Genomic DNA, 21,685 nt, shown 5'->3' with positions numbered 1-21,685 from the left:
CCAAAATTTAACCTTGGCCATAACTTTTGAATAGTTGGTGCCAGGGATTTCATACTTCACATTTGAATTTATTGTGATAAAACCTTTTGATGGGTATAAATATTTTTGACATTTGACTTTGACCTTAGAGTTTGACCCACTTTTATAAAACTTTTGAACAGTTAATACCAAGGCTTTCATAATTCCCAGGTTTATTACTTATGACAAGACATTCCTTTGGATACCAACAATTTTGACCTTGACTTTGGATTTGCATTAGAAAAAGTTCAATCCTTGCCATAAGCTGCCATTTGGCCGGCCTGGGTACTATCAGTGTTTCAATGTCACACCTTGTTTTAATTTAAAGATGTTAAACATGACCATGTAAGGATGAAAATGTGATAATTCGTTATTATGTTCAAGCTTAAAAAAAGGTTTTATAAGCTCTGATTTTATCACCTCCAATATATTATCTCAACACACAGTAAAACTTAATTGGTATCAGCTGAGTAAAAAGTTTTCATATTTTTCTTATCATATCTATAGAGCTTCTTCTTAACAGTTTATTATGTAATAAAACAAAAATTATGACCATCTGTTGTAATCTTAGAGCTGTGTGGCAAAAGCAAAAAAGAGAAAAATAATAGAACAGATTGATTTACTGTAGAAATTCTTTCGATGGCAAATAACTCATAATTCTTAAACCTTAAACCTCTCATTATCTAAATCATGTTTTTTGAGAAAACCAATACAGGTATGATGGTTCATACAAAGAGAAATATTGATAACATAATGTTTGGTGTGTGTTTCAAACATTTCATTTAAGTAAACGAATCATATTACATCAATCTGAATGTTACCTCATATCGATAATTCCTCCTATCCCATTTCTTGCTGGAGTCTGTGAAGTATATGATACCATCCTTTGTAATGTCTAGAGCATTCAGGAACTTAAAAGCCTCACCATTTACTCCTATTGGAAAAAAGGAGTAATCCATTCAAATCCACAAAGTTCAGTATAGATTAAACAAGTGTTTTGAAATATTTGTTCGTGATGTCATACAAATGTACATTATAAAATAGGAATATGCACTTTTAGTTTAAAATTACTTTATTTCAGGATTAACACTTAGTTAAAATACAATTTCCTATTTAAGAGGTTCAAGTCTTAAAAATGGACATGGCATTATTAAGTGTACTGGTACATGTCCAGGTTCTGGGAAATGATTAAAAATATTTAAAAAATCTGGTCAACATTACTGAAATGACAGAAATGGCAAATACTTCAAATTCCTTTTGAAAAATATGGATATTTTAATTTCTGTCCTACTTTTTTGTAACAACCTGTGGTACTGGAAACTAGGACTTGTATTTCCCCCGTTTTTGTGTCCACCTGTAGCAGTCCTTTGTAGGAATCAACCACAATAAGGGGGTGGGAGGGGTCCGCTGTGTTGATCTTCATTCCTTTGGGTCGCCCACAGATAGGCTCAAACTCAAACGTACCTTAAAGATACCATTATATCCTTTTATTTCAGGCTTTGCTGGCTAAATGTACTATACATGTATACTAGTATTAGCTTAATAAGCTAGATCATTCCATTTTTTTTTCTATTTTTTATTATTTACCATTTATTAATTTACCTAGTTACCTTTTTCACAAAAAAAGAAGAAAAATCATTTGATTAAGCTTCTTTGCTAGCTAGAAAAGAGTTTCTAATCTTAAATCTACATGTATATACTCTAGCTACAAAAGTATAGATTTAAGAATGGACAACCTTTATAAGGAAAGAAGAAATTTTGGTACTTAAGCATTAATTCACTCAATAAATAATTGCCCTGCAAAAGAGCAGTACCACAGTTATCATGAAAGTCTATTGCGCTCCGTTTTTATTACCTACCACATTGTGGGTGGAACTCTCCTATCCTTGTTACCTGCCAGAGTTGTTCCCCTTTGAATCCTACTATTCTTCCATCAGCTAAGCCTGTGTATAGGACTCCTTGATGGGAAAAATGAAGAAAAATTACTTTTTACATTTTTATCTAGGATCAATAACAATTATCTTTCCTTTGGTAATCTTTTCTTGATAAAAGGTTGATTTTAAAAACAATTTTATGAGCTCTCCCTCATAATCTCAATTGCAAGACATTCTTTCCTGGTCCATTTGCCCATTTCTTTTACAAATGAGTAGATCTAAGTTGCAGTAAAGCAAAATTAATTGCAATTTTTTGAATAGTATATATTCTTGTTACACCATCCACCCCTCATAAATATTATAAGCTACATATATTTTAAATTCATCTGCTATGTAAATTAAGTGAAATTTATAAGGAAAGGCAATGTTAGTTATTTGTTTATGAAAATATTCAAGGCAAAACAAACACCTCCAAATGTTATAATCTTACCATCTGAGCCTACGGCAAAAGACTCTGGACCAGTGATCTCCCCTTCAAATGCTCTTGTTGCATTCCTAAGATGGGAGTTAATTGTCAATGGCCCCACCAATTCAGGCAAAGGTTTGGGATAACTACCAAAACAAAAAAATAGAAAAAATATTAATCTGAAGAGAAGATTTCCATTAAAATTAATTTACTCATATTTGTTTAAATTAAAGTTTCTGACTGTTTATAATGGATTAGTAATAGAAGTCAACTTTGAAATATTAAACTTAATTAAAGCATATTTGTTAAAATTAATTGATTAATTATGACTTTTTTGAAATACTGTAAACGTATTACATTTAGCGGTGTATTCTAATTTGCGATTTTGGTGGAATGCGGAGTCCGCTAATTCAAGTACATCGCTAAATGTCTTGTATATTAATATTCATAACCAGCACATTCAGGTAGAACTAAATCAAATCTACGCTAACTTGTAAAAAAAATTGAATTTCCGCCAAATATCTTACACGCCAAATGTAATACATTTACAATATACATTCTCTGAAATCTTAATGGTTTTGATACAGTTTACAATAATTAAATATAATATATTTAAATAAATATAATTATAGTAATTATAAGGAAAGTTTCATAGATACACAGAAAATTTATATATACATGCACTGATCATATAAAAGTTATAATGCCTTAAAATGATTGGCATGTGCCATGTATGTATAATCAATTAATACATACAAAATATCTCTGCTTTTGAAAAATATTACAGGGATGTACAATTATATTCTATATTCTAATTAATTTATGTTCTACCTATACCTGTAAGGTTCTGGATTAATGGGAGAGGGAATGTTGTAAATATAAACAGCTAACCATACTGCTACAAAGGGCAAAATCCAGGTCCTCCCAAATCTAAAAATTTGTAAGAAAAAATTAGGAGGCATTATACCTTAATATATGTTGGTTATTTTATTCAAATTATTATAGCATTTGTAAATACTGAGATTACAGAATCAAAGAATAAAGTAAAATATCAAAATTAAATTTGTATTCTAGAGCAGATTGAGAAAAAGACAGAGAGAGAGAACGAGAGCGAGAGAGAGAGAGAGGGAGAGTGAGAGACCGACAGAGAGAGACACTCACCCCATTGCAGGAGTAAGACGATCATGATTCATTTTCTGGCGTTTAAGCACAATCTCCCCTCTCTCTCTCTGAGTTGTGCAGTTTACATTACCGCTGGTCAGTGTACATGACTCCCTGTCCGATTGTATACAGAAGGTATGCTAGTCAATCCTGCTTTTAACTTATGTAACGTAAAACTTGGAAGAAAGCTTATATTTCATCTTGGGTTTTCTGAACTTCAAACATCTTTTTTCCTCGGTCACTTTAAGTTATGTCCCAGTGAACGAAGAACTAAGTTAAAGAAAAGAAAAACACGTGTGTGAATGCATGCACTCTTGTTGTGGTTAAAAATATTTTCTTTAGCGGTCTGTCTGCACCCCCGTCGGTGCCCCACTGGTCGTCTGGTCACCTGAGGGCATGATTTGTCCTGTGTCAGCGATCACAATACACACACACTCCTACTCGGTCAGTTAGCCTATCGAATATCACTCCAAACACTGGCGAAAAGCAGGCCTCTTGTGTTTATAAATAGTGTCTCATAAAAAATGGAAATGATTAAAGCAATAAAGATGTAAATTATGACTTCTTTAAACCATTCTAAAAAGAGGACATTGATTTTTTTTATAAAAACATGTCTTTGAAGTTTCGAGTTCAAAACGTTACTGGAGCATATTTTGTCACACATTTTTGTAAACTTTGCTCCATATTCAAATTGCACTACGAACTCAAAAGTGAGAAAAGAAGTCTACGAGGGTCGTTAGAAAAGTTCGCGGACACATTGAATTACGGAATATCTGTTGTGTACTGTGAAGTATGGCCTTTGTCTGAATAAATTCCTACATTTTGTTTATTGAGATGTAAAAAATCAGGTCCACACTATAAAACCTTGAAAATTTACAACAATTTTTACTACAAGAGGCCCAGGGGCCATATCGCTCACCTGAGTGTAAGACCTTTACTTGCAAGAATTATGCATGTAGATGTTGAGTATGAATTTCTTTTTATTCATTTTCTGTAATTGGGCTTGATCTGAGCATAAAATTGTTTAGAATGGCTTTCTTTTCAACCAGTGCTTAATTAATGCTTACAGTGTACCTCATTATCAATTTAGTCATAAAGAGGTCAATCTCAGTATTTCTGCGGAATATAGCACTTGTACTGTCAACTCTGAAGTGTACTATGCTTTTATTGAACAATAACATTTCTCTCCTTTTTGGGGGGTGTAACATTAGCTATGATAGTTACTGTGGAATCACAAATTTTCGTGGGGGTTTAATTTTCGTTGTTTTCGTGGTATGACAAGACCCACGAATTCATGTCTACAACGAAATGTAAAATTTCACACACATAAGTACTTATTGATTCTTGATCCACGAAATCAAATCCCCACGAACCAAGAAATTTTCCTCAAACCACGAAAATTTGACCCCACGAAAATATGTGATTTTACAGTATAATAAAAACAGAAAATGCGAATAAGATTTTACTTTTATTTCTTTACAAAATTCAACAGATTTGGTGAAAATTTATCAGACAATTAGTAGAGAATATAATGAAAACTAAGAAGCGTTAATAACAATCAACTATCTAAATTTCATATGATTTCAACAGACATATATAATCACAGTATCAAATATGCAATATTGCAACAATTTTGTGACAGAAATACAAAACTTCCTGACAATAACATTACATGTAAACATAGATGCTTTTTAAACAGTTCAAAATTTGTTTAGAGGAAAGTTAAATACATCAAGGTAATCGTTTGAAAGATACAAAATATACTGTATTTATTTTTAAGTTCACTTAATAGTAAATCTTTCCTATACATAACGAAAGCGAAAATTGGAAAGATTCCAACTGAAAGTGAATAATTATATGAATAATTATATGACACTGACTTTGAACATCAACTATTATTTTTAAAGAATTTTTAATAAGTAACATTTACCGGTAATTGGAGTACCTGCAGGAATCAGATAACCTAAACTTGATGGTAATATTCCAAAATGGAGTGATTAAGATTTTTGCAATCAATAATTTTGATTTTAAAGCCCAGTCATGAGAAATTATAGTGATCCACCTTTTTTTCCCTGTCTTTTAAAGGAAAAATTGTAATGTTATAAAGAGGTAGGTTTACCTCCCTTTACGGGCTGGCCATTGACCCCCTCTTTTCATACTTACCTGGGTATAAGTCGATTCTCATGAAATTATAATATAATGGTGGTCACATATTAAATATCTCAATGCTGGAGAAAATTAAATATCAATTAGTATGGAGTTAACTGAAATCAGCAATATACTAGTAGCTTAGAATGAGTTGTCAGTTTCTGTCTGATTATGCAGGTTGCTTTCCTATTCTACACAGGTATAAGCTAAAGCTAGTAAAAGTAAATGTTTAAAGCTGAATGACTTGAAATACAAAAATACAATAAACTTAACATTTTAAGACAAAAAAAATCCAAAAAGATAAAAATTCAAGACAAATTATTTCAACACAAAGTTTCATATATACAATGAACATACATGTAAATGATGTTAAAAGAAAATATTTGCTCTGGGAAAAATATTAATTCATATACACTGTAAAAAGTTATACTCTCATGTACTCCAGTATTGTTCAGCAGGGACTAAATGACACAAGACATAGTAACATTTTTAAACTTACAATATTTCTATACAGCAAAATTTTATATGAACAGATGCCGGTAATATTCGATGAATTTACTTCATAAAATTATAGAATACAGTGTTGAACATATATCAAAGATACCAATTACTTGATGCAAGTGCAACTCTAATCATTATTAAGCAGAACTCATTATTTTCTTTAAAGTAAACTTTGTAAACAATTCATGTAATCTCAAAATATTTCATGTATACCGGTATTCAAAATACAAGTTCATGATATTCATATGTATAATCATTAAAGAAAAGAATCTAAACAGTAAGGGTAAAACTATCATCTCACAAACATCAATACAGTATATTCATAATTTCTAAATATTAATTAACACATAATATATACAATGATCATCATTTTTTTTTTACATGAATGATTGTTATTGATGGTACATAAATTTCCCTTAACATGCAACATTCAATTATTTGTACATTTATTGTCTGTTAAAAATTAACCCACAATAAAAATTCATAATGAAGGATTCCTGTTTAGTACAATCATTTTAGTACAGTTATTTGCAAATTTTTAAGGCTATTCAATGCATACATATAAAAAATAGTTTAAAGTTACTAAAAACAAACAAGATTTTACATCAAGTAATTGGTGTCTATAAGATACTGTATACAGGGAAATATTCGCCCCATTTCATTTTTCCCACTGTCATCCATCTGAGGTAAGACAAATTTAAAACAGGGTAAATTAAAAGAACACGTAGTATGATTTCTTCAATAATACTGTGAGTGGGGATAATTTAAACGCTGAAAAAATTGTGTGAAAGGCTGAAAATAACACAGCCAGGGCGAATATAACCCTGTATACAGCAATCAATGTACCAAATGTCACTAAGTGACACTGGCACATCGATAGGTGGGAGAGGGGACAAGATGACGTATCTCCCCCAAATAAATACTCTTGCGTCCCTTATATCAGATTTATAAAGAATATGTACAGTAAATCATTTTATGGTCCGACCAATATGCCTCAATCACATCAGTTTCACAATGAGGGAAGTTTGTGAAAATCAAATCAAGTTGTGAACCTGAATCATGAGTTACCTTTTTGATCAATTGTGTGCATTTTAAATTCAACTTCATAAAGTTCAGAAATTCTTTGTGACCTGTAAACAAATCAAAATTGAAATCTCCAAGAATTATCAATTTTTTCTCTGTGTCTACAAAAGGTTTCAAGTGCAACATAACTTCACGTTCAAATTCTTTAAAAGAACATGCTGGGAACTTGTATAAAACAACTATCTGCACTTCTCCGAGGTCTCTGAAATTTATTAAAGCTATGATGAATTCAAGCAAAGTGTTACTGAATTTTGAGATACATGTCATCAAATGGTCTTGTTTAACATATAATGCTGTTCCATGATGAGGCCGATTGCTGTCACTTCTCTTTTCATGATTAAACAAAGTCAAGTAACCTTCCATCATAAAATTCTGTTCATCATTGATGGTTAGTCTTGTTTCTGAAAAACCAATAACATCTGATGCTACAACATTGGGTTCATTTTTAATTTCATCAAAATGTTTGTGAAGAGATCTTGCATTATTAAACATAATTTTTAGTTTGTTCTGCTCTGTTTTGTACAATGGAAGATAACACAGCTTTAGAGGTGCTTCCTTCCTCATTCTTTCCATTTCTTCTACAACTTTATCATCAACAGTTAATGCTTGCTCATTGAAATTCAGAATATGCAATTTGTCAACAGATCTAACTCTACTAAGAGCTACATAATGAATGTGGGGTGTTTTCCTTATCCTTGACTGAGATAAATCTACTACAATTTCATCAACAGTGCAGCCCTGAGCCTTATGAATTGTCTTACCTGCAGCTGGTCTTAAAGGAAACTGTATTCTTTGATATGTAGTTGAATTGAAAACAAAAGATCTCTGACAGTCAAATATCGGTGTCCAATCATCCATAACACCATCATGGAAAAGATGTCTGTATTTCTGTCGAGCAATTCTCCCTACTGCAGAATCCAAAAACTTCACCCATACTATACTTGGCCTTGATACACCAGGTAATCTGTTTTCAACAAGAAATACAGTACATGATGAACCATTTGTCAAGCCATCAGTAACATCAATATTAACTGTAATGTCATATATCATTCCAATGGCTAGAGTTAGTTTTGTCATGAGATTTGCAGTTTTGCTAACATCATCTTGATTTTGCAATGATCTGAGTAGTCGGTCTTTCACAGACTTACTGTGGTCTTGGAGGACACTGTCAACAGCTTTTACAATAACTTTTTCACCAGGAAGTTGCTCTATAAGTTTATTGTTATATTCATCTACTTTTGCATTCATTGTGAAAAGATGGGGAGCATTGTGTGGATAATTTGGACTATTTTCAGCAATGATGCACCTGTGAATTATATCCAAGTCCTCAGAAGTCATCTCATTGTGACGAAGACGGTTCAAAAGCTGTGCAAATTCTAAATCATCCTTTTGTCGCATTACTTCATCTAACTCGAATAAGGTGAAGTTTTCTTTCCAAAGATTACATGCAAGTGCTTGGGCATTTTGTTTTAAATCTTGAAAAATCCAGCCATCCATAATTGGTTTCAGTTGAAAGAAATCTCCAACAGCAATAATACTGATGCCTCCAAACGGCCTCTTCAAACCAGTAAGAAGCTGAAGTCTGCCATTGATAAATTCCAACTTTGCATTGCCAACCATTGAAATTTCATCTATGATGACAACTGACAAATTTCTGTATTTAGTTCTAAATGTGTTGAGTTCATCACAATGCATATTTTGCTGCCTTTGGTTAATTTTCTGGTGAAATGCAGAAGCAATTGTCTGACCACCAATGTTAAACGCAGCTTTACCAGTGTATGCACAAAGAAGAATTCGTATATCGTCTGGATTTTCACCCTCCTTAGCACATAAATACCGATGTAAAGCTTGATAAAGCGCTTTAATTAACACTGACTTCCCAACTCCTGCACCTCCTGAAAGATATGCATGAATAGGTTCCTGTTTAGACTTGATCCATTGCATAACATGATTGAAGAATTCACGTTGCTTCAAATTTAAACTGGCTACAAGCTTTAAATACTCATCATCAGGTAATCTAACAGAACTCTGTTCATTTAATTGTCTTGTTGATGGAATTCCAACTTCATTTCCTATATCATACTCTCTCTGTTCAATTGGCCTTTCTGGATTAAAGTGAACGAATGTTTCAGAATCAACATTTCCTTCATATTCATCATCTGCGTCAGTTTGTTGAGCACCAGGAGCTAATTCATCATATGCTTCTGTCAAATCATCCTGCGCCATCTGTTCTGCCTGCTCAAGCACATCAGCATTGTGTTCATACTGTTTGATTTTCTGAGCCAAGAAAAATTTTTTCTGGTTAAATGACTGCTCAAAGCTCTGCTGTCCACACAGAAGATCAGAACATTCATTTCGCCATGGAGTGAACAGCATTAGTTTTTCTCTATAGTAATTTTCTGGGTTTGTCTTTAAGCTATAACGCACATATCTTATAACTCTTGGTGTTTTTCTGCGCTTGATTTTAATTCCATTTCTCAACACAACTAATGTGCTGTCTTCTTTAAATTCACCCTCAGTATCACTTCCACTATCTTCATTTTCTGACTGGTGCCTCTCATCATCATTTGTTTCCATTTCAGACAGCTCACTTATACTTTCCTTTGGGAAAACTACATCTAACTGTGACACATAGTCAGCTAAACACCAGTTTTCAAGTTGTTTTGGACGTTTTGCATATCTTTTGACTATGTTACTGCATTCTATGTCTGTGGAATTAGCATTCAACTTTTCAAGTTCTGAATCAGGTTTGACAAGTATTACACGGTCATCAACTGGAGATGTGTTTATGAACATTACATCTCTTGATGCTTTTGTAAGGGGCATTTGCAAAACTAGATATGCAGCTTCTTGTGCTCCAACTTCAACACTGTTAAGAAATTGATTTCCAATGTGTCTAACTTGTCTCTTAATGTCAAGATTGCCCTCTCTTGCTTCCTTAGCAGCTCTACTCAGCAGCTCACTCATTCCTCTTTGGGATTTACTTATGTATGAGACAATGTACATTGCACAAGCATATGGATCCAAAACATACTGAATATCAATGTTTGCTGCCCAAGCATGAAGAAGAGTACTGTTGTAAGCATTCACTCTCAAGTCACAGGGTTTACGTTTTAAAAATACCTTGGGTGTTCTCAAAGAACTTCTGATGCATTTTATATAATCATCTTCAGAAAGTTGTAGTACATTCTGCAAAAAGTCTTGGAAAGTGCAGCTTATGTCACATCCATTTTTAAAGTCATTCACTTTGTCTTGCATAGTCTTGTGCATTTTCTTGTATTTATCAATGTCACTGTCCAAAGGTTCTAATATCATAGTAGCTTGGAGTGGTGGAAGTGGAAATCCAAATCTACAAACAGCCTTTCCTTTTTTCTTGCATGTTTGTGAGTGTTTATGAACCTGCAATTCTGTCAAATTGTCTTCTGTATTCCTTTCACACTTCAAGTAGCTGTCAACAAATGCAGCAATTTCCTTGTTATCATTTTCTAAGTATTTTGGAGCATTTTCAATCCAAACAATCATGTGAACATGTGGTGATCCCCTCTGTTGAAATTCAACTCTATAGAAAAAGTCCTGTATCTTACCAATAGGATGATGATCACTCTTAAGCACAGTATTCAAAAAAGTCCGAAAACGATGATCAAAATACCTTGTGCATGTAATCGGATCTTTCTGAATTAACTTTGACTTTTCAGTCCATGTCATGCTCTCAATTTCAGAATCTGTGTACTGTTTGTCATCGTTTAAAACTCCTAATGCTCTGATCAGATCATTCCAACGTGTATCTGCAGCAGAAAAGGACATAAACCAAGTTGGTAGACCAAGCTGTCGTATCATTGCAAAAACGTCTTTCTTTCTTGTTTCAAGATAAGGAGGAGAATTTCTCAACTGTTTGAAAACATAAAATCCCTCATTGTGTCTAACAATGTCATTGATTTGATCAGGATTTCTTATTTCATTTGCAGTAAAGGTTTTCCCCTTTGTTTTGCACTTTCTAAGGGCTAAATTGCATTTGTCTGTTACCTGTTTTAGTTGAATCTTTTTCAATTTGAAAAACAAATTTGGTACCGACTGTGCAGCACGTCTATCAACACTTCGTAATTCCCACTTGGCAATATCAGCATATGAAACAGGTATTTGACGCTGATCGTTTTCTACCCTTCCTTTGCCACAAAATATTGTAGGAAATGACAAATACTCAGCCATTTGATCTTGATACAAACTAATTGGTCGCTGTCCCTCTCCTGGAGCAAATGTGAAGATCTGATTCATGTCATACGAGTCACTGTCTAGTAAAGTATCACGATTTCCATCCTTACCACTATCAACTTCACAGAATTCATCAGAGTCTGATTCATCTGATTGGTCATGCATTGCTGAATCTTGATTGGTGTGACCCTCTATAAACTCTCTCATTAATTCGCTTGCAGAATTGGTGACCTCAAGGAACCAGTTGTCATCTATGTTTATGTTTGAATTCTGATAATATTCACTGTTTTTCATTAACCAATGTAAAGCAATCAGAACCTTTGTAGGTCGGATATTTTCATGACAATAAGAGTGCTGAAAAGATAGTTTCCTTTTTAACTTCACAGGTATTGTAATATTTTCATCAAGTCTCCTGGGAAGACTGTTGATTGTTGGTTGAATGTCAACTGGCACGTTTACAACATTTCCTTTTACTGAATACTGCCCTCCTCTTGGTAATTCTCTTATCTGCATGAAGGGAATTCTTAAGGATACGAGTCTTTCTTCCAATGGTAACAGATTTAATTCACTTGGTTTTTGAAGCCATGTCATTCCATTTGCAATAGAGAGTTTTGGCGTTCGACTTTCTTTTAAACTTGAATTGCATGTGTTGCATATCCATTCCTGCCCATTTACAGACTTTGTATTAGTAAAATACTTCCTTTTGATTTCAGCATGCAACAAAACATTATCTACATTTGAAACACTTTCGTGAAACCATGTCTGTTGGCAACATGTGCATACAAACACAGGACCCAATCTTACATTGTTGTGAAAATTGTCAACACACTCAATTGCATCAACTCCAAATTTACTTTTTCTGTATCTTTGTTTTTCAGTTTCAATATAGTCCGAATTCCCCCGTGAGTGTGCTTTTGATTGTTTTGCAGCAATATTTTCTGATGATCTATACTCTTCATTTTTTCTCTTTTCTTTCATCTTCAATCTTTCTTTTTCTAACTGGTTAGAATTTTGTCTCATTTCTTTTTTCTTCTTTAAATCTCTTGTTTGCTCATCATGCCTATACTCTGCATCTTGTCTCTTGTTTCTTTTACTGTCCCTTTCCCTGTCTTTAAACTCTGGATCTTTTCTCTTGTTTTTCTTACTGTCCCTTTCCCTGTCTTTAAACTCTGGATCCTGTCTCTTGTTTCTCTTACTGTCCCTTTCCCTGTCTTTAAACTCTGGATCTTTTCTCTTGTTTTTCTTACTGTCCCTTTCCCAGTCTTTAAACTCTGGATCTTGTCTTTTGTTCCTCATACTGTCCCTTTCCTTTTCTTTGAACTCTGGTTCCTGTCTCTTGTTCCTCATACTGTCCCTTTCCTTCTCTTTAAACTCTGGATCCTGTCTCTTGTTTCTCTTACTGTTCCTTTCCCTGTCTTTAAACTCTGGATCTTGTCTCTTGTTTCTCATACTGTCCCTTTCCTTTTCTATGAACTCTGGTTCCTGTCTCTTGTTTCTCATACTGTCCCTTTCCTTCTCTTTAAACTCTGGATCCTGTCTCTTGTTTCTCTTACTGTTCCTTTCCCTGTCTTTAAACTCTGGATCTTGTCTCTTGTTTCTCATACTGTCCCTTTCCTTTTCTATGAACTCTGGATCTTGTCTCTTGTTTCTCATACTGTCCCTTTCCTTTTCTATGAACTCTGGATCCTGTCTTTTGTTTCTCATACTGTTCCTTTCCTTCTCTTTAAACTCTGGATCTTGTCTCTTGTTTCTCTTACTGTCCCTCTCTTTTCCTTTAAACTCTGCATCTTGTCGTTTGTTTCTTTTACGGTCTCTTTCATTGTCTTTAAACTCTGGATCCTGTCTCTTGTTTCTCTTTCTGTCCCTTTCCCTTTCTTTAAACTCTGGATCTTGTCTTTTGTTTCTTTTACTGTCCCTTTCCTTTTGTTTGAACTCTGATTCCTGTCTCTTGTTTCTCATATATTCTCTCATGTAATCCTTTTTATCTTTCTTTATCGCTGTTGTTTTTAAGTGACCAGTATTGGTACCAGCAGATTGTTTGTTTGTGAGAGCAGTTGTTGTTAACTGATCTAATCTACAATATTGATGTGTACTTTGATCATTACTAGGGAAGCTATGAATAAGTGTGCGAAAGGCAACAGGCATCACTTCAAACTCAGTTGCAAATTCAATGTGCATACTTTCATACATTGCATACAGAAATCCTAACAAATCATCTAAGCAGCAACTGTGTCTCATCAGAGACTTTCCATCACATTCAGACAAACCATTTTCCCCATGAGAATGCGAGTCAAAAAAATAAAAATCATTGTCTGAAGCTTTGTACAGTGCTGAACATATCGAGCCAATCATTATTAATACATATCTAGATAACCCCAATGCTTGTTGCAGACATTCATGTAGAGTTTGAATTTGATTTCTCTTATCATCTGTAACTAATAAACCAAACAATGTATCAAACTTGTCAACAATGTGATGATTTTCACCAGAATCAATATGAAGTGGTAGTTCATCAAACATCAGTAACCTACTTTTAAAATTTCCAGCACTCTGGAGATTCTTCACAGCTGTGTTGTACAAATTATCTCCCTTGAGCAGAGTCTGATCTAAAAAGGAACTAGTAAATGAAAAATTTTCATATGAATTTGACAACATCATAAGTGAATTGCATGTACACTGATTACCTCTTGAAAATGATGAAAACCTCATGCTTCCCTGATGGAAGGATCCAAACACGAGATTATCTGAATTCTGATGCATACAATTACCTTGCAGTGCATGTGTTGTTTCATTTGGTATATTGTTCATTGTAAACGGAGTAATATTCTGAGTTGTAATCTGAGATATATTCTGAGTAAGCAACTGAGAGGAATTCAGAGTAATCATTTGAGGCAACTTTTGAGGCAACATTTGAGCCAGAGGCAACATTTGAGGCATAGTTTGAGCCAGAGGCAACATTTGAGGTATAGTTTGAGCCAGAGGCAACACTTGAGGCATAGTTTCAGTCAAAGTGGTCTCAGGGAGAGCCGCAGAGACCACTGTCACAGGGGTGGTAGAGATCACCCCTGCCGGTACAGATGTCATAGGTGTTAGGACGTGGCCTACACCCAGAGGCACAGATGGTTGGACGTGGCCAACATCTGTGGGGTACTTGTCACCCACATCTGCCTTACAAGATTTCGTCTTCTTCACAGCAGCTTTCTTCCAGCTCTTCTTCCTAGGCATTCTGTGATCTACAAAAAACATAACAATGTTATAATCTATAGTATATAATAAGGATCAGCATAGCCTACACATGATACTAACACACATTCTCGAATTCATAATGCTGCCATCACTGACAATTTCAGATTTGAGAGCAGTTGTTCGAAACTACATTGCAGATACTTTTAAAAATATATACTTACCGGGGGTACTTTAAGTTTGTAGCACAAATCAAATTAAAGAAAGCAGAAAGTTGAAAAAATTTAAAACCTGAAAGTTAAATTCAAAATCACATGCAAAACATATGACAACATTCATTTAAAGAGGTCACTTGTGTTGCACAGTGGTTAAAGGCACACACTAAGGAGTTTATCCTTAGTTCGCTGGTTCGAATCCCACTGTGGGATGTGGAGACTGATCGCTTGGACGAGACCCTTTAAACAGAGCTCCTGTGTCTCTGTAGGTGCTGGAATGAAAAAGATCCCTCACTGCTCAATTGCCCTGAGTGCCAAGTATTGGACAAAAATTTGTAGATCTCCACTTGCAAGTGGTGGCATCTCATACGAATGAAAAATTCAGAGGGTTGTTAAATAACATACAATCAATCATTTTATGAGAAACGCAAGTTATATGCAATTTGTAAACCATTTTCACACAAGACTTACCTTGAACATGTGACACACATTTAAGAAATTATATGTACCATATAAATGTATACAAAATATACTGGCATAGCTTTTGTGCAATAAGTCCAAATTACATACCGTGTAGCGGGTTATTTTAGTGGGGTGCTAATTTTAGCTTATTTTGGCATTTTGATGGTAGTCCACTAAAATTTTAATCGCTAAAAACAAAATATACTGGCATAGCTTTTGTGCAATAAGTCCAAATTACATACCGTGTAGCGGGTTATTTTAGTGGGGTGCTAATTTTAGCTTATTTTGGCATTTTGATGGTAGTCCGCTAAAATTTTAATCGCTAAAAATAGTCAATACTCATCTTAGTGTTAATCTGCAAACCGCTGAAACTCTGTCAGCTAAAATAAATTACACCAATTTATTGGCATACCTTTGAGCATGCATAACACCAAATTTTACACCCGCCAAAAAAACTTGCTATATGGTACCTAACCATTGTGGTATTCCATAAAAATTTTCTTTTATCATGTTTATCGAGAACTGTGTGTACATTGGTATTGTATTTAACCTGCAGTCAAAATTATAAAAGCAACCCTTTAAGCCATTTCATTTTTTTCTCCCTTATGCCACTACATGTATCTTTATTTTTTCATAACTCGTATCTAAAATTACAGTCTGGATTCTTAAAATTTCCTATTTTGGTCAAAACCTTTTATTCTGCCATTTCCTCTAAATATTCCTATAACATGTTTTATAATTTGCTAGCATTTAATACCTTGAAATTTCTTTTGAAAAAGATTGATTAAAATCAATTCCTTTGAATTACATCATTTTTATCATCATAAAGTCTGCAAGTTTTGGAAGTATATATAGTTTTCTTGTCCACAAAAACTTTAACCTTGCTTATAACCTTTGATTGGCTCCTCATCCACTATGGCTTTCACATTTCACAGGTGTATTTCTTGTGATAAGACTTTCCAACTTTCAATTATTAAAAGAAAAATTAATAAACATTTATCATTATGAATAAGTTTAACTTTCCAGTGTTTATGTTATTTGAATTAAAAATTTCAATTATAATTCATTATTTATCAATTATGCCCAGCTAATTATTACCGATAATTGATTCTAATTATTTCCGATTTCCCATCACTAGAACTTGAATCAGACTGCTAATTAAATAAACCACATTATTATTATTCTACTTTTATATAGCACCTTATGTAAATATGTTATTACCCTGAAGCACCTTACATGTATAAAACAAGTACCAGGGGCGGATACAGGATTTGTGGTTAGGGGGGGGGGGGGGGGCGTGGATAATTCTGTTGAGGCAAGAGGTCTGGGGGCCGCCTTAAGGCCCTTAGTAGGTCCAGGGCGAAGCCCTGGTGGAGGCCCAGGGGGCAAAGCCCCCGGAAGCTCTTGGGTTTTCATGTATTTTAAAGTAAAATCAGGCACATTAATAGTGCATATTTTTCAATTATTTTTGTTAAAAGTATATAGCATATAGGTGGGGGCCCAGCTCCCGGAAGCTCCTGGGTTTTATTGTATTTTAGAGTAAAACCAGGCACATATTAACCAGTGCATATTTTTCAATTTATTTTTGTTAAAAGTATATAGCATATAGGTGGGGGTCCAGGGGGCGAAGCCCCCTGAAGCTCCTCGGTTTTCGTGTATTTTAGAGTAAAACCAGTGCCGCACAATAATAGTGCATATTTTTCAATTATTTTTGGTATAAGTAAATAGCATGTAGGTCCAGATGTTTGAAAAATAAATGTTTTGAATATTTCACATTTCTCATTGTATTGTAACACATGTCACTATATAATAAACGATTTACTTACTCATAATGGTATTGGTTAGTGATGTATCAAAGTACGACGTGTTTAATACTTGTCATGTCATACTTTGAGTAGTAGGGGCGCAGCCCCCGGAAGCTCCTGGATTTTTGTGTATTTTAAGAATAAAACCAGGCAGAATAACACTTATTTGATTAGTTTTGTATCAAAATGTGGCATTATAAGTATTAGTCACATCATACTTTGAAAATTTTAGGGGGGGCGTGCGCCCCCCACGCCCCCCATAAATCCGCCAGTGAGTACAATATAAAACAAAGAACAAGTGCAATATAAAAGGCAGAATTGTAAAATCATGAAAATGACACCTTTCTCCTATTAATTTTTTTTTAAATAAAAAATACCCAAAAACAATAATGAACTGCAAGTAGATCTATAGTCTTTTTATTGTACTGTTGTCTTTTTTAAGCATTTTACGCACACTACTAATAATGTCTATGCTTTTTTTTAGCCAATTGTCAGGAACCTGTGTAGGCGATATTCTTCATCTCTGCGATTGACACAAAATCACAATTTATGTAGGAGTTTCCTTTCTGCAAACTTCGACAAACACTTCGTACTGCTGCTAAAGTACTTTCATTAATAATAAGTTATCCTTTATAAATATGTCCTGATGACAGGTGTACCTATATGCGAGAGTTGTCACTGTAGACGACTCACATTTACAAAAGTTATTCCCCTTTGTGGGAACTATCCGGGGTCAACCAGCGTAAAGCACTGTTTTCCCTCTATAACCTTACCAACTTTATAGATCAGTATCTTACTTCTACTCTTAGTAATTAAATCTGCATGAATATGATCATAATTTACCTTACCCCATACTCTGGCAATACAGGTACAGATCCAAATTGTTCGATAACGTTTGAAAATTAAAAATATTAACAAGTAACTTAAAAAGGACAAAGACAGTGATTCATTTTGCCCTGCGTATTGCGTAATTTACGCATTAAATTCATTAAATACCCATTGGTTTTTGTCCAGTGCGTCCCGAATACGCATAAGTGATAACCCGCATAAAATAGAATCGAAGTTTCCAGTTTCTATTTTTATCGTTCATTCTGTTTTTCGAAACAACTGCAACACGTTTTAGCATGCTTCATATTTCATTTGTCTTCTATAAATCATTTAAACAAAAGGCTTAATGTATGAGATACGGTAAAATTACATTTAACAAGTGTTTTTAATTGTTTAATATGTCGTAATTAACACGCGCTAAGCCGCTGACACAGTATACGAAAGCTGGTCATAAACCGTCCCGATTTTTAACAAAGAAAATATTAATAATCAAAGCAAATTATAAGGACAGTGAAAAATCAGTGATCTAACTGTAAAAACATTGCTTTGGAGTTGGTAGACACTTAATTGCCTGGAGGGGTGTTGGGAGATAATTATCAAGTGACCAGCGCACGTGTTTAAAACATTGGCTTCCTTTCATTGGTACGTTGATAGGGGGTTTATGTTGCAGTGAATTTTCACTGAGTTATTTACAACCTAAAATATTTTTTTATTATTGTATTAAAAAAAAAGACATTACTTTGTCTGATTATTACGGAAGGAGTGAACGTCTAAAAATAACATCGGTAATGGCGGCCTACACGGAGAGTCGGGGAGACAATAAACATGCAGCTCAAATTAATTTTAACTTGCTTTTTCATGTAATTATAGTATCAAAAGGTTATGAAAATGACATTTTTAACAAGCATACATGTACTTTCCAACAATAAATTCAGAAGTTTATATTAAAATATGGCGATAAACAAAAGAAGTTACACATGTCTCTATATGTAATAATACGGTATGTACATATGATAGCCATGTTTCACCTGAAAGAAAAGCATATGAAAATCCCATTTTCATGTAAAGTATGCGCTCCTTTCTTACAGAAATTTATTTTAGGAAAAAGTGCGTATTATATTCCGCCAAATATGGTAACTGAAGAAAAAAACTTGGCTTGATATCACATTCATAGTTGTTAAAATTCTGACCCATTGATTTTGAGTTCTGACCCATTGCTTTCTGACAGAGGGGTACACTGTACCCATTCATTCAATTTTCAAAATGAATCACTGCAAAGACAGTGGGAAAACGAGCGTTACGCCGACAACGGGACATAATTCTTAGAAATGTAAAAAAAATCGTCTATTTATATTAATTATGCAATGACAAACTATTAGTCTATTACGCTTCCTTCTACTAAGTAAATCTAAAAAAAAAAAATCTTCTCAATCTTTTTTAACACTAGCAAAATGTAGCAGTGCCTAAATGGACTTGTTTTTCTCCATGTGACTTTCTCCGAAGGAGACTTCAACTGCGCAATACGATCGCTGTGCCTAAACACTGCATATATGCTGCATGAACAAATATACGCAAGGTAGTAATTATTCAGCTAAATCCTTTACTCTTCAAACCTTACAGAATGAAAACAACAATCAGCAATGAACACTTTTGTTTCAGATCAAAATTCGGTTACTTCTTCACCGTCCACATCAAAAATGGCTGAAGGAGTGAGCCTCGTTTTCATTTATTATGTACACCGCGCCCGATCGAAAAAAAAATAAACAAAGGTAAACCTAATCCGTTATCATTTCGTACGGGCACAAACTAGACAAAATTGAATGCGCACTAAATAAGGTTGCTTGCATATTAATGTAACTAATCATGGCTCTGTTGCTTATGAGATCTAGAGAAGAAGATTTTTAAATTTTAAAGGTTTTCTGATGTATTCTTATTTAAAATTTACTCATCCATTACGGACCAACCCTTACCCCAGGGGTCATGATTTGAACAAACTTGAATCTACACCACCTGAGGATACTTCACTATGAGTCTAATCTTTCCTGGCCCAGTGGTTCTTGAGAAGAAGATTTTTAAAATACATCATTACTTTTTCACAAATTCCTAATTATCTCCCCTTGAAAGGGAGCATGGCCCCTCATTTGAACAAACCTGAATCCCCTTCACCTAAGGATGCTTTATTGCAAGTTTGGTTGAAATTGGCCCAGTGGTTCTTGAGAAGAAGATGAAAATGTGAAAAGTTTACGACGACGACGACAACAACAACGACAACAACGACAACAACGACGACGACGACAGACAACGGACAGATTGTGATCAGAAAAGCTCACTTGAGCCTTTGGCTCAGGTGAGCTAATAAGGTCATGGGATTCACGGAGCAATCACTTGACGTAAGGCGACGTGACAACCAGATTTCAACCCGTTAAACTTTGTCGCAGTTCTATAAAACTTTCATTTCTTCAGATATTTCTTATCTTTTTTCTACCTTAACATTAAATATCTATATCAAGACATGTTAATTTTCTTCTATAATGTCTTTTGTACTGATTCGGATATTATTGAGATCTTTAAAAAAGTAAATGCAGTTAATCGATCAGGTATGGAAACTATGCAAAACCATATAGGCGCAACACAACGTCCTTGCGATACGGGGGTATTGAAGTATCGATGGAGTTAATAATTCAAAATGTTAATCCTTCAATTCTTTTGAAGTACAACCACTTGAAAACTTGTCCTTTGTAGGTGTAGGAAATTCCCGGCAGCATCTTGAACATTTTAATCTCTTTTTAGACATTTTTCAGTCTGCATATACAATTTTTACGTAGTGCAGTGCTCCATAACGCTCAATGACGTTCCGATTTTTGGCTGTGTTTTTACGTGTTGATAATTTATTTAAACGGCTATAAAACAGTCATACACCCTTCAATTTAGTTCAAAATTTCTCCCAGTGACGTTTCATGAATACTTTAGCGGCAGGTAAAATATCATAAATCTCTTTGCTCTACAATTGTACAATTTTTAATTTTAATAAAGAGTCTTTGTGATGTAAACGTGCCAGAATGTAGCATGCTCCGTGAAGCAAGTTTTATCAAAATAAAAAAGCTGTATATTTTTCAATAATCACCGGAGAGCACCAAATTCTTGTATATTTATTGGAAAAAAGAAAAAGATTTTATCTGGAAAGTTTGACCGGTTTCGTTGAAATAGCGCGCTCACAGTAGAACTTGTCCGCGAACTTTTCTAACACCCCTCGTATACCTTTACTTTACTCTGTGACAAATAGTTTGAAGAATGTCCAGTTATTAAACTCGTTTGAAAAAAACTCTAACATTGGCCTACTTTCAAATTTCACAATTGTTTTCCAGTGAGTAGTATTTAACAGAATTTCTGATAATCAATGTTGAATTTCTTTGATACATGTGCATTCACTTACATTTATACATGATAGTACCATTTGTTTATATATATATATTTGTATGTAAATTATTATTTTTGTATGCATGGATATGTGTAACAAAAAGTGTATGTTTATATATACTATACCTACATATATTTGTATGTAAATTATCATTTTTGTATGCATGGATATGTGTAACAGTAGGTGTATGTTTGTGTATGTGGGTATGCATATGTCAAATATCTATTGAACTAACTCCAAGAGATTAGTTTGCATTAAGTTTATAATTATATGCTAAGTACTTATTAATTGAAATTACTATTTCTGTTAATACT

General features: G+C 34.0%; 2 protein-coding genes across 2 annotated transcripts; both read right to left on the bottom strand.

Annotated features, from left to right (window-relative positions):
* Positions 1-839: 839 nt before the first annotated feature.
* On the bottom strand, positions 840-3,320 carry LOC134231188 (adipocyte plasma membrane-associated protein-like; the record flags this gene model as incomplete). The annotated part of the gene is made up of 5 exons (XM_062713111.1): positions 3,196-3,320; positions 2,383-2,504; positions 1,878-1,976; positions 1,324-1,482; positions 840-952 (listed from the first exon to the last, which is right to left on the bottom strand). Coding segments are annotated over exons 1-5 (618 nt in total), but the record flags the coding sequence as incomplete, so codon positions are not given.
* A 4,796-nt stretch (positions 3,321-8,116) lies between these two features.
* Positions 8,117-14,685, bottom strand: LOC134231190 (uncharacterized). Its single transcript, XM_062713113.1, has 4 exons — positions 13,014-14,685; positions 12,759-12,926; positions 8,350-12,191; positions 8,117-8,215 (listed from the first exon to the last, which is right to left on the bottom strand). The coding sequence occupies exons 1-4, from the start codon at positions 14,683-14,685 to the stop codon at positions 8,117-8,119; spliced, it is 5,781 nt and encodes a 1,926-aa protein (XP_062569097.1).
* Positions 14,686-21,685: the final 7,000 nt, after the last annotated feature.

The sequence above is a fragment of the Saccostrea cucullata genome, unplaced genomic scaffold (genome assembly GCF_032062105.1).
Source record: "Saccostrea cucullata isolate Sc308-1 unplaced genomic scaffold, CSIRO_AGI_Scuc_v1 ctg3259, whole genome shotgun sequence".
Lineage (NCBI taxonomy): Eukaryota > Metazoa > Mollusca > Bivalvia > Ostreida > Ostreidae > Saccostrea > Saccostrea cuccullata.
Note: the sequence above shows the minus strand (reverse complement) of the source record. Positions and strands in the feature narration are given on the sequence as shown.